The sequence below is a fragment of the Anoplopoma fimbria genome, chromosome 15, assembly GCF_027596085.1.
Source record: "Anoplopoma fimbria isolate UVic2021 breed Golden Eagle Sablefish chromosome 15, Afim_UVic_2022, whole genome shotgun sequence".
Classification (NCBI taxonomy): Eukaryota; Metazoa; Chordata; class Actinopteri; order Perciformes; family Anoplopomatidae; genus Anoplopoma; species Anoplopoma fimbria.
Genome location: NC_072463.1, coordinates 3,237,014 through 3,249,323, shown reverse-complemented (window position 1 = coordinate 3,249,323; position 12,310 = coordinate 3,237,014). Strand labels below are relative to the sequence as shown.

At 34.5% G+C, this 12,310-nt stretch overlaps 1 protein-coding gene across 1 annotated transcript; it reads right to left on the bottom strand.

Moving 5' to 3' along the window:
- Window positions 1–2,484: 2,484 nt before the first annotated feature.
- Window positions 2,485–11,074, bottom strand: marc1 (mitochondrial amidoxime reducing component 1). Its single transcript, XM_054613921.1, has 7 exons — window positions 10,639–11,074; window positions 7,130–7,300; window positions 6,273–6,435; window positions 5,249–5,392; window positions 4,871–4,932; window positions 4,573–4,644; window positions 2,485–4,132 (listed from the first exon to the last, which is right to left on the bottom strand). The coding sequence occupies exons 1-7, from the start codon at window positions 10,902–10,904 to the stop codon at window positions 4,006–4,008; spliced, it is 1,005 nt and encodes a 334-aa protein (XP_054469896.1). The 5' UTR covers window positions 10,905–11,074; the 3' UTR covers window positions 2,485–4,005.
- Between the last annotated feature and the right edge of the window lie 1,236 nt (window positions 11,075–12,310).

The following is a 12,310-nucleotide window of genomic DNA, read 5'->3' as shown; positions in this document are numbered from 1 at the left end:
AAAATGGTTAACGACTCCTTTAAGGAACAAACCACAACTGTTGCAAGCAATCATCCTTGTTACAACACGGTTTCCTTTATATGTTTTGACCGTCGTAAAAAAACCTTGATCCAACTTAATCACCACCCTGTCTTTATATAAAGCATATCAATAAAGTAAGAAGTGAAAATAAGCAGAGACTGAAAAAAAAACTAGACCAAAGCCCAGTGTTGTTAAAATGCTCTAATTTTACAAAACATGCAAGTGTTAAAAATAAACATTAGAAGGTGTTTGTGTGTATCTGTGTGTGTGTGTGTGTCTGCAGCGCTCTGTAATTAAACTACATACCACTGATCATAACTGTGACTGTGGTTTGCATAAGTCTGCTGCCAATCTTGTGACCTACATTATGTATTTTCATAGTTACTGGAACGAAGCGGATTCTACATTTGTGTTCTGGTTTGACTGGTGAAAGAAAAAGGTTACATGAGGGTAAATGCTTTTCGTAACGTGAGATGACATAACATTTCATAACAGCATGATGTACTGTATACTTTGACATGACACAATCTTGCTGTACACGTCATATTTTAAAAAGGTACAACACAACATTTACCATGATTATAGCTTTTTGTTTTTTAACATGACACATGTATGACCAATATGACAAGTCATGATAACGTATTTAACATTTTAAAGGTTTTAAACAGTCTACTGTAACATGACATAACTTCAAAATAAACTTTCCATAACATACTATATCATACAATAACATGACATAACATTAATATACCATGACATAGCATAAACTTACCATATATCATACCATGACGTCGCATAAATTTCAGGTCTGGTCATGACATGACATTAATGTACCATGGCTTACATTTACTACTATACCATATTATACCATGACATGACTTTAACATATAATGACATAGTATACATGACATGACATAAACTTACCATTATATACTTTATCATATCATGACATACCATACCAGGGCATACCATGGCATAAATTTACTATTATACCATATCATAACATGATACCATTTAAATACCGTGTTGCAACATGACATTACGTTTACTACATAGAATATAACATGAGAAATCAAACTATAAAGCCTCAATGAAGATCATGCAAAGAAAAAAGAGCTGTTACTGAAATAACAACAGCAGTCACATAAAAGAAAACAACACATGTTCACGTGCTTCTTTAATAATCAGCTCTCCTTCACAGTTAAATATTATTCCTGCTTGTTACTCTTGTTCCACAACGTATGCAGAAGATTTCAGTCAAGTTCTGTTTCAAAATCAAAGCAGTATGCAATAAAAGTATATTTGTTTATTTTTACACCTCTGGATAAGTAAAGTAACGCTTGTTTTTAAACTTGAGGAACCCTCATAACCCCCTAACATGAAGCACCTCACCACTTTAATGTCCCAAACCACATCTGCAAACGTATACTGATCAGAAACAGAAGGGTCTAGATTCGTAGTTCTGAAAACATCCATTTGCACTCAGATTTAATGTAAGTCTACCATGAGTCCTCTAACGGTTAAGTGTATGTTGAAGTCTGTAAACTCGGGACCTTACAAATTACAGACCTCCATAGCTACTCATTTCTTCCTAAAACATCACCAATTTAAAAACATTGCGTGGGTTCTGGGACCTTTGACTTCATGTTTCAACACATTGGCTGACAAAAAAAAAACAGTTTCCTCTAAAGACACAAAGGCTCCTATTATCCGTTTGTCTTCACCTGAGCCTGTTTTTGCTGGAGGGGCCGAACCTTTGAAGTGGCACTTTTCTCCCCCTTATTTAAAGAGGATGTTTACCAGTTACAGGTTTTTTTGTTTTTTTTGTTAAATTCCTTGCAGTAAAGTTGACGTAACAAGACTCGAGCCAGAGATCGTACACATGACATGACAAGGCGCCAACCATTTTATAGTGCCTATTATTAAATTTGAGTGCATAGTTGGGCAGCAAAATAATATACACTGTAAAATCTGACATGTTGATCTTACTTTAAAAAAAATCTATGAAACAGAATGCCTTGGTACTATTAGTGTGTACTGCTCAGCACATGGAATGCAGTATGTTCTGTGTACTATATACTATATCACTATGGTGATATGGTTAACAGAATATTGAACTGGGGAACACAGGACCTTGGAAACAAAGGACCCTAGTAACAAAGAACCTTTGGAACATAGGACCTTGGGAACTTGGGACCCTAGTAACATAGGTATGCTACAGCCTCACAGAACTGCTAGCATGGCTGTAGACTCTTAAGTCTCGCCCTTTAGTAAAAATACATCCCACCATAACCATTGACAGTGTAACCTAAGAACCCTAAATAAGCTTACAACTATTTATATTATTCTAATACTCATGTGGATCAGATCCACTAAGTGGTTAACCCTATACTCAAAACACTTGATGTCACCATAGTGCTTTGTTTGAACATGGACACAAGTGAAGACCTCTGTCAGCAGAAATGATGGATTAGAATTATTTATTCAAACCACATTTAAAAACAAAAAGCTCCACCATGAATCACGTTCATACATCAATATCACAGAAAGAAAATGTCATACTTCCGAAGATACATGTTTTAAGCAGCGGTAGATTAGTGTTGTTAAAAATATATATTTTTGATTTTGATCCTTTATAAAGGACATGGTCAGTATGCAAACATTCTTGGCATTTTTGTTGCTGATTTTCTGTATCTTACACTTTCTTCTTTGTCGTCCCTTTTTATAATACATTCAACTGTCACTGCTGCAATGTACAAATCTATAGGCTGCTTAAAAAACACATATTTGAAAGATTAAATTCACTGAACCAAACTGAAACTTTTACATGAGTATCAAAGGTTCATTTATAGGAAAATATCTTCCTCTCTCTACAGGCTCTTGAGGTGGTTTAGTGAAGGCATATTGCTCCCTACTGGCCATCGCATGTAACTACACCAACATCTTACTGGGACTCAAACCTTGCTCTCTTACTGGTATAAAAATCCACCATGGAAACACAGATTAAATGAAAGGTAACAGGTCACTAACCCTCTTCTGTTAAGACTTTGCAAGTTTTTCTAAATAAAAGTGTTAAGTACATGTCAACAGGGAGGGTTTGGGGAATATTTACCCTGACAACTGGCACAGAACAGGTTTAGTTCATCACAGTATTGGCTTTAAAATGTAAAAACAATGACAGCATGGATCAGAAGACAGTAGTTATTTTGTTCCTGCTGATGGCGAGACGTAAAACAATAATCTTTTCCATACTACTACTTTTTTCTTTTATGTTATTACGTAAATCATATAGAATGTAAAAATCTATTTTATTCTTGACATCTTCTTGATGTCATTTGGCAGTCTTGGACTTCATTACTAATTTTTTACGTCATTTTTTGCTACCAGTCCATTGGAAATTCTCCTTTTTTTATTACAAACCTGTGCCTTTAAATATGATGACTTGACGATGTTAGCATTATTAGATGGGAGAACAGTTAATCCATGTGAATAAATCATTTATCAGGAATCTTCTTTTTTTTTTAAACCACAGGTTGATGTTGCCCAGCAGAGTCCCTCTGCCCTGTTTTTTCCAGGAATAATACATTTTTTTTAGTATTGTATTAAAAGTATAATAGCAGCATGTACTCTCAGGACTTATTGACCAGTGGAAATGTTGTTAGAAATGTGTTTAATTCAGGCACCGTTAGTGTTACAAACAGCCCATCTGACGCAGATGAGGCCAAATTTAATGAAAATAAACTCCACTATAAAATAATTGTTGATTAGTGTTTTATTTTGCATGATATCTCTGTGATTCACAGACCAGTTGATAAAACAGTGACAAGTTTGTGTTACATTTTTGTGCTTTTTGCAATTTTAGTGTCTATCCTTATTATATGTGATCAATTCATCTACTTCAGTGGTTTCTTTAGTGTCGCCTAGCTCAGTGATCATACCGTGATAGTTTGTTGGAATGTTTTTTTAACTCCCTGACTCCCTCCATCAACGGCTGATCTTGTACACCACATCGCCGACCTGCAGGATCCCCATCTTCTTCACGCTGTGCAGCTGTCCGAACAACGGAGACGATTTGTAGATGTGCTTCTCGGACGGTTTGCACAGACGATAGCTGTGAAAGAATCGCAGACATCAAGGGTTTAAAATGTGAAATCGGAGAAGAGGAAGGGGTCAAAATGTGAATATTCTTCACATCTTGAAATAAAACTATAGTTAACAAAAAAAGGGGGGAAACTGTTTGCCGTTTTAGAGATATTAGAAAAGCTCTACAGAGTGCAACCCAAAAATGTAAATAATATACATCAATAATTATACAAAACTCAATTAAGCTACATATACATCTGTCAAAAAACTTACTGACATTAAAAAGCCCAATTAGATCCTTGAATCTGCATAATTGTCATAAAAGTAGCTGATTTTTTAGCTTTGGGGGAGGTTTTGGTCTGTCCAACATTTGTGTGCAGGAAGTGGGAGGCTGTTGATGCTTAACACATATTAGCATCAAAATGTAAAATATCAACCTTCCCTAGATAAAACAGGGTTAAACTTTACCTTTTCAGTGTTTCCAGAGGCTCTTTTCTGGTGATTACACCCGTTTCAGGGTCAACGGTGGTGAAAATGCATCTGGAAACAAGAAGAAATAAAGGTGAGTTTGCATCCATCCTGTTAACAACAACTCTTCACAGACACATTTAAGAATTTTAACATCAAAAACGCACTACAATTTAGTTTATATCCAGGTAAAACCCCCAAACTACAGCAGTGACTGTGATGGAGCTTTGAAATGTTGTTGATAAATTCTGTGATTCTGTCTCTGAATAAAATCTGTTGGAAGCATCGACTGCATTACCGTCCACATGACATCATACGCTGCAGCCGCACGCTGCCAATCTGGACCTCTTCCCACGAATCCTGAAAAAGCCAAGCAGTTGGGTTTTTGGAGTTGGAGATAAAATTAGTCCACGCTGCTCACACTGAAAAGGGCGAGGGATTAGTCAGAAGTAAGAGGGACCAAATGATCATTTACCCACACAGGAGGGAAAACAAAACCTCATGGGCTGTAGTGTAGAGAGACACCGGATCTGTTGTTTTTAAGACCTTATTTGGTTGTGATCGAATATTTACAGGAATGCCTTGATATGTTTTTCTTTTTTTAAATCTTGAAGCCAAACAGAGGAATCAGCAGAGAAAGAAATAAGAGCAGCATTTGCAGATGTGAACAACATACCTCTTCGAATGCTTCACAGTCGCTTATGACAATGTTTGGGCGGAAACGCTCCGCAGTGACGTCGTTCTCCAATTTGCTGCTGAGATCCTTGACAGAGGACTCGGACAGCAGCATCACAGGTCCTTCATCTGCGTAGACCACCTCCTGCAACGCCGCAAACACAATCATGAATTAAAAGAAATCCTGTTCTCCTCTCTGTAACAGTAGTTTTTTTTCTGCTAACACCTATCCCTCTGAACCCCGAGCAGTTTCAGGACACATTTTACTCTCTGTGGCCTCGTTTTTCTCTGCAATATACAAGTCTTGCACCTTTATGGAAATACCACAATAATGGCTAGAAGTCAAACACGTCTTTTGTGCAGTATAACATAGTTTAAATGCCATGAATCATAAAATAAGTATAAAAAAGGTTCATTTCTTTGATGATTAATTTACGAAAATTGGCAAACAATGGAATCTAGTGTTAACAATATTTGAAAACAAAAACAGGGTTTCCACGTTCTATGTATTAAGAACAATTTCATTTTTTTTATTTTACAACCTCTGCTTACAACCTCTCTTGTCATGTCTTTTCTGCACACTTTCACAAAATGTCTTATAATGTAACTGTTGTTCTCAGCCGAGTCATTCATGGCTTCACAGTAACACTGAGAAGCGTAGAATTTACTGTATTTCACAGGATCTGGTTACTGCAAACGGTTTATTTTGGCAATATTTTAAATGAGACATGTAGAATAAAGTTGTTTTGATGAAATATGACTATTTTAAGCTTTGATTTGGTTATTTGTCCCGATGGAGCCATGATGTGTGCAAGGACTGTCAGAGATGTGAAAAATCTGAAGATTATTTCTGTTTTAACAGTTTCTTGCTAAGATATAGTGTGTAATTATGGTGTAGTCTGTAGGTTTTTTTCTCTCAAAATGTTTAGTAGCACTTTATGCCGAAGCTGACATGAAGGTGAGATATTTATCTTGTATTGAGGGATACAGAGATAGAAAAAGCACATATGCCTGGTCTTGTTTACCTCATTTTGTGAGGGAATAGGCTTCGGCTCCTCCAGGCTCCTCGCCGTCATCTGGGGTTCATAGTGCACCAGGCGATAGGTTTTCTCCTCCCCCAGATAACGAGTGAGCCAGCGAGACGTTTCGTCACCGCAATCCCTTCCCTGAATGTCTACTCCAAACAATCTGCAGGACAAAAACAACAAGAAGCATTCATACCAGTCTGAAAACAGCGTTTGAACAAAAGTTAAAAATAAAAATAGTGTTAACCTGTTCTATAATTTAAAACAAGTGTTGCAAACAATATCTAGTATATATTATGACCCCGTTTTAGGACAAATAGGACGTACAAAGTCCTTAGATGATGAAATGAACAGATATTAGAGCTGCAAAATGAATCAGAGACTATTTTGATCATCAATTTAAAGTTTTAGTAAATTTTCAAGAAAAAAAAAGCCAAATATTTACTCGGTACAGCTTCTTTCCTCTGTTTTATATGATTGTAAACTGAATATTTTGGGGTTGGACAAAACAAGATGTCTCTTTGAACTGTGGAAAATTACTACTAATACTTCTTTCTTGCCTTTTTTTAAGATAATCAAGAAATAATCTACAGATTAATCAATGATAGAAATTGTTTGTTGAATCCCGAGCATACTATAACTTTAACTGTCTGTACCTTTTTCAATATTTTTTAAGATGACCAATGCGCTCCAGGTAATGAACATATTTTGAAAAAAAACTATATATTTGGTTAAATCTTTAATCAAATTGCAAACAAATGTTTCCTCTCTCTCTCTCTCTACAAAGTCGACCATCAAATAAAAGTCAAAAGATAAAAAAATAAAGCAAACAGCAAAATTAAACTCTGATGGGAAACCTGCAGTCGATGACGGCGTTGTCGGACTGTTTGACGGGGAGTCTCAGCTCCTCCATGTCGGGGCCGTTCAGACAGACCTGACCTCCCTCACAGGTCAGGGACACCAGCACCAGACGGGGCTGCTGTCTGCCCGTCACCATGTGTCCGTCCTCCGTGACCACCAGCCAGTGCCTGCACACAAAAACAAACAGAGCCGTGGATTTCACCCCTCAATGGCACCATTTGGCATCCCAGGTTTAATTCAACAGCCAGGCAATAAATGTGCACTCTGAGCTCTCACTGATTTCGAGGCAAAAATGAGGGGAACAGGACTGTTGATGTCACATGTCGCCATGGATACAGCGGTGCTGCTGACTCATCTGTAAATCCCAGATTTACATCCTGTTTTATTTTTGTTCAGCGGTTAGAAATAGAGCTGGGACATAAAACATGTTTCTGTAAAAAAAAGACTGCACTATTGTGATTGACAGATTTTCTTTTAGTCCTGCATTTTCCCCTTTGTATTTTACTTCAATTCAATTCCCCAACTCCCCTAAAAACCCTTTAACAGGGAGAAAAAAGGAAGAAACCTATGGGAGAGCGACAGAGGAGGGATCACATGTTATCAATGTTTGCACAGGTGAGTTAAAGTTGTACATTTACTAGCCATTTGGCCGATGGACAGAAAAGTTAATCTTGCAACCTGCCGGCAGGTTAAAGGTCCACTTGAAGTTTATCATGAAAGACACAACAAAAAGTATAAAATTCAGAGTACCTTCTCCATTTTTTAAGAAAAGGTTGCATCAGAAAAAGTATCATTTTTAAACTGGGCAATGGCAAAATTGTTGATACTATATTTAAGTGGAATAACTCATATTAATTTAACAACAGCAAGTTAATTAAGGCATTAGCTCTCCTGGTTTAAGAGAACCATATGTACACCACTTCAATAACTTTGTTGAATAAAAGGAACAACACCACAGTGGCAAAGTATTAATCATACGTCCAAATTTAGCTTGAGGAAATGTAATATCAGCAAAATATATTAATATCCAAAGTAATATTCATGAAGCAGAATGGTCCCTTTCAAAGTTACATTATAAAGCCCCCAAAAGTCCCAAAATATTATGTATATATATATATATATATATATATTTTTTTTTTTTTTTTTTTTTTTTTTTTTTAAATCCTGTGCAACAAAATAAAAACAAATATTCAGGGCTCCATATTAGCCTACATTAGTGGATTTATTGAGGGTAAATATTATCTGATTTAATTCTGATATATTGTTTATATTATTAGTGTATTTTTTTTCAATATTTCCATTGTAATTTTATTCTATTCAGCTTTGTATATATAGTACATATTTGATAGTATGTATTCGTAATTCTATTATCATTTTCTTCTATTATATATTTAGATTTATAGCTTTTTTTAAACTTAAAATATACTTTTCTCCTACAATGTTTATGTCATGCACCAATACACCAAAGCGTATTCCTTGTATGTGAAACCTACTTTGTTTACCTGATTCTATAGATAATGTTGACTATTTTATAAACTGTTTTTAATGCAAACACCTGTGAGTATTTAAGGACCTCCAATGGTTTTTCTTTATTTTTTTTATTTTTTTTCCTACAATGTAGATTAATATTGAAGACATCCAAACTATGAAGGAACACATATGGAATTATGTGGTAAACAAACAAATGCTCAACAAACCAGAATATGTTTTATATTTTAGATTCTTCAAAGTAGTTGAATGAGAAGGTGTGTCCAAACTTTTGACTGGTACTGTAGATAATGTTGACAATTTTATAAACTGTTTTTTAATGCAAACACCTGTGTGAGTATTTAGGAACCTCCAATCTTTATTAATATGTCATGATTTTACAAGCTTATTATCTTTTTAAATGTGAAAAACAAAGTAGCTGTCAAAATGCTGCAGTAAAAAGCAGAATATTTCACAATAAAGTAAAAGTATAAAGTTGCCTCCAATCTTTATTAATATGTCATGATTTTACAAGCTTATTATGTTTTGTACAGTACCAGTCAAAAGTTTGGACACACCTTCTCATTCAATGGTTTTCCTACATTGTAGATTAATATTGAAGACATCCAAACTATGAAGGAACACATATGGAATTATGTGGTAAACAAACAAACGCTCAACAAACCAGAATATGTTTTATATTTTACATTCTTCAAAGTAGTTGTAAAGTAGCAGACACATGGGTCCATATAAAAAACAAAAAAACAAAACAACAACAAATAAATACAATACAATACGAGGACACCAAGATATAAATACCAAATATAAAACATATTCTGGTTCCAAACGCTTGACTGGTACTGTATATATAAACCATATATATGTTTTATATTTATATATTAAATAAATATATATTTGAGATTTATTTATTTATTTATATATATATATATATATATATATATATATATATTATATAACACCTATGTGAGTATTAAGTACCAGTCAAAAGTTTGGACACACCTTCTCATTCAATGGTTTTTCTTTATTTTTATTTTTTTCTACATTGTAGATTAATATTGAAGACATCCAAACTATGAAGGAACACATATGGAATTAGTGCAGTAAAAAGCAGAATATTTCACAATAAAGTCAAAGTATAAAGTTGCAGAGAGTTTGCTGTGTGTTGACTATTTTATAAACTGTTTTTAATGCAAACACCTGTGTGAGTATTTAAGGACCTCCAATGTTTTTTCTTTATTTTTATTTTTTCTACAATGTAGATTAATATTGAAGACATCCAAACTATGAAGGAACACATATGGAATTATGTGGTAAACAAACAAACGCTCAACAAACCAGAATATGTTTTATATTTTACATTCTTCAAAGTAGTTGAATGAGAAGGTGTGTCCAAACGTTTGACTGGTACTGTATATATATATATATATATATATATATATATATATATATATATATATATATATATATATATAATAAATAAATATATATATAAATAAATATATATATTTATTTATATATATATATATATATATATATATATATATTATATATATTTATATATATATATATACAGTACCAGTCAAAAGTTTGGACACACCTTCTCATTCAATGTTTTTCTTTATTTTTATTTTTTCTACATTGTAGATTAATATTGAAGACATCCAAACTATGAAGGAACACATATGGAATTATGTGGTAAACAAACAAATGCTCAACAAACCAGAATATGTTTTATATTTTACATTCTTCAAAGTAGTTAAATGAGAAGGTGTGTCCAAACTTTGGTACTTTAATGTTAATAATTCTATAAACTGTTTTTTAATGCAAAAAGTTTGGACACATATGTTTTCCTAGATTGTATTAATAGTGAAGTAAAAAAGGAACAGAATAATTTCAGTAAAAAGCAAATAAAGTCAAAGTATAAAGTTGCAGAGAGTTTGCTTGCCACATGTTGAACACCTCCACAGTGTTAAACATATGACAGAATACACTAAAGCACTGGTTTGTGAACACTGACCGGTCCTGCAGGTCTCCCAGCTTCAGGCCCCTCTGCTGACACTCTGCCAGGGCCACAGACACAGCTCTGCCCGACTTCAGAGGGTGGATGAGGAGCTTCGACACCACTCCCACCCGGACTACTTTCTCTGGGTTTCGCAGGTATTTATATCCGAGACCAGCAAGTCCCAGAACCGCAACACCGCCGAGGAGAAGAGCAGCTTTTCTATTCCGAGATAAAGCGTCTGCAGCCAGCTCCTTCAGCTCCTGCAGCTCCTTCAGCTCCATCGTTTCTCAATCAGTGAACTTCTCTGTACTTGTGTCCTCCTGAACTTGTGAAACGTCATCTAGCGGCCCAGGTACTGTTCCAATACACAAGTTCGCATTCAGCCAAGTACGGTCCAGATACCCGGATGTGTCCTCGCTCCGCCCGTCCTATCGAGGACGCATCGGAGGAGACCTGTGTGGACTTTGGACAGCCAAGTCTCCCAGAATGCATTTCACCAGCAAACAGGAGACAACAACTGTCACTTATCATCGTCTAAATACTGCTGCTGTTGTGTAACGAGTTTAGTTTTAACATTTTTTTAAGCGAGAATGTAGTTAAGACTTAAAATATGCGGTCAATTTATCAAGATAGAGCCTGTTTGAAAAAAGCGAGAGGTCCAGAGAGGAGATATATATATATATATATAGATATATACATATATATATATATATATATATATATATATATATATAGATATATATATATATATATATATATAGATATGAGAGGACCAGAGAGGATATATATATCTCTCTCTCTATATATATATATATATATATATATATATATATATATATAGATATGAGAGGACCAGAGATATATATATATATCTCTCTATATATATATATATATATATATATATATATATATATATATATATATCTAGAGGATAGAGAGGAGATATATATATCTCTCTATATATATATATATATATATATATATATATATCTATATATATATATATATATATATATATATATATATAGAGGTCCAGATAGGGATATATATATAGAGAGAGAGAACACAAAACATATACATATTAATATTTTTATATTTTCTAAATGAAAACGAAAAAAGGCAGGGTTGTGTTTTATATCATATTTCGTTTTATTGTCTATATATATGACTGAAGATAACCGGAGTAGGCGGGACCGACGAGCTGAGTTGGTGACGTCATCAAGTTCGCTGCTGTTCCAATTGCAAAATGACGTAATGACGTCATGACGTACTGCGTCCTCCCATCCTCGGGCGTTTGTACTCCCGAGTCGAACTATCCAAGTCTGAACTTGCAAGTTTGCAAGTTCAGACTTGACCATACTTGGTATTGAGAAACGGCCCATGTTGTTGGTGGACTGTTTTTGACGTTGAACTTGCGTTAAAGTGACAGAGCCTCCAACATTAGGTCCCACCCCTTCTTGTTAGGATTATTATTAATATTATTCCCCTTTATAGCAGACACATGGGTCCATATAAAAAACAAAAAAAGAAAACAACAACAAATAAATACAATACAGTACAAGGACACAGAGACACATTTATAATAATAATCATTACATAAAATTCCTGAACACAGCAAGAAAAGTGGGAATATTGTTAGTCACAAACATATGACTTGTCCATCTTGGGAGCTAAAGCAAGATTCTAA

Excerpts from the sequence above, each read along its gene's own strand:
- marc1 (XM_054613921.1), bottom strand. The coding sequence starts at position 10,904 with ATGGAGCTGAAGGAGCTGCAGGAGCTGAAGGAGCTGGCTGCAGACGCT. Across the intron at positions 4,933-5,248 it reads ACTGTGAAGCATTCGAAGAG|GATTCGTGGGAAGAGGTCCA; the intron begins GTATGTTGTTCA and ends TGGCTTTTTCAG. Across the intron at positions 4,133-4,572 it reads CCTCTGGAAACACTGAAAAG|CTATCGTCTGTGCAAACCGT; the intron begins GTAAAGTTTAAC and ends ATTCTTTCACAG.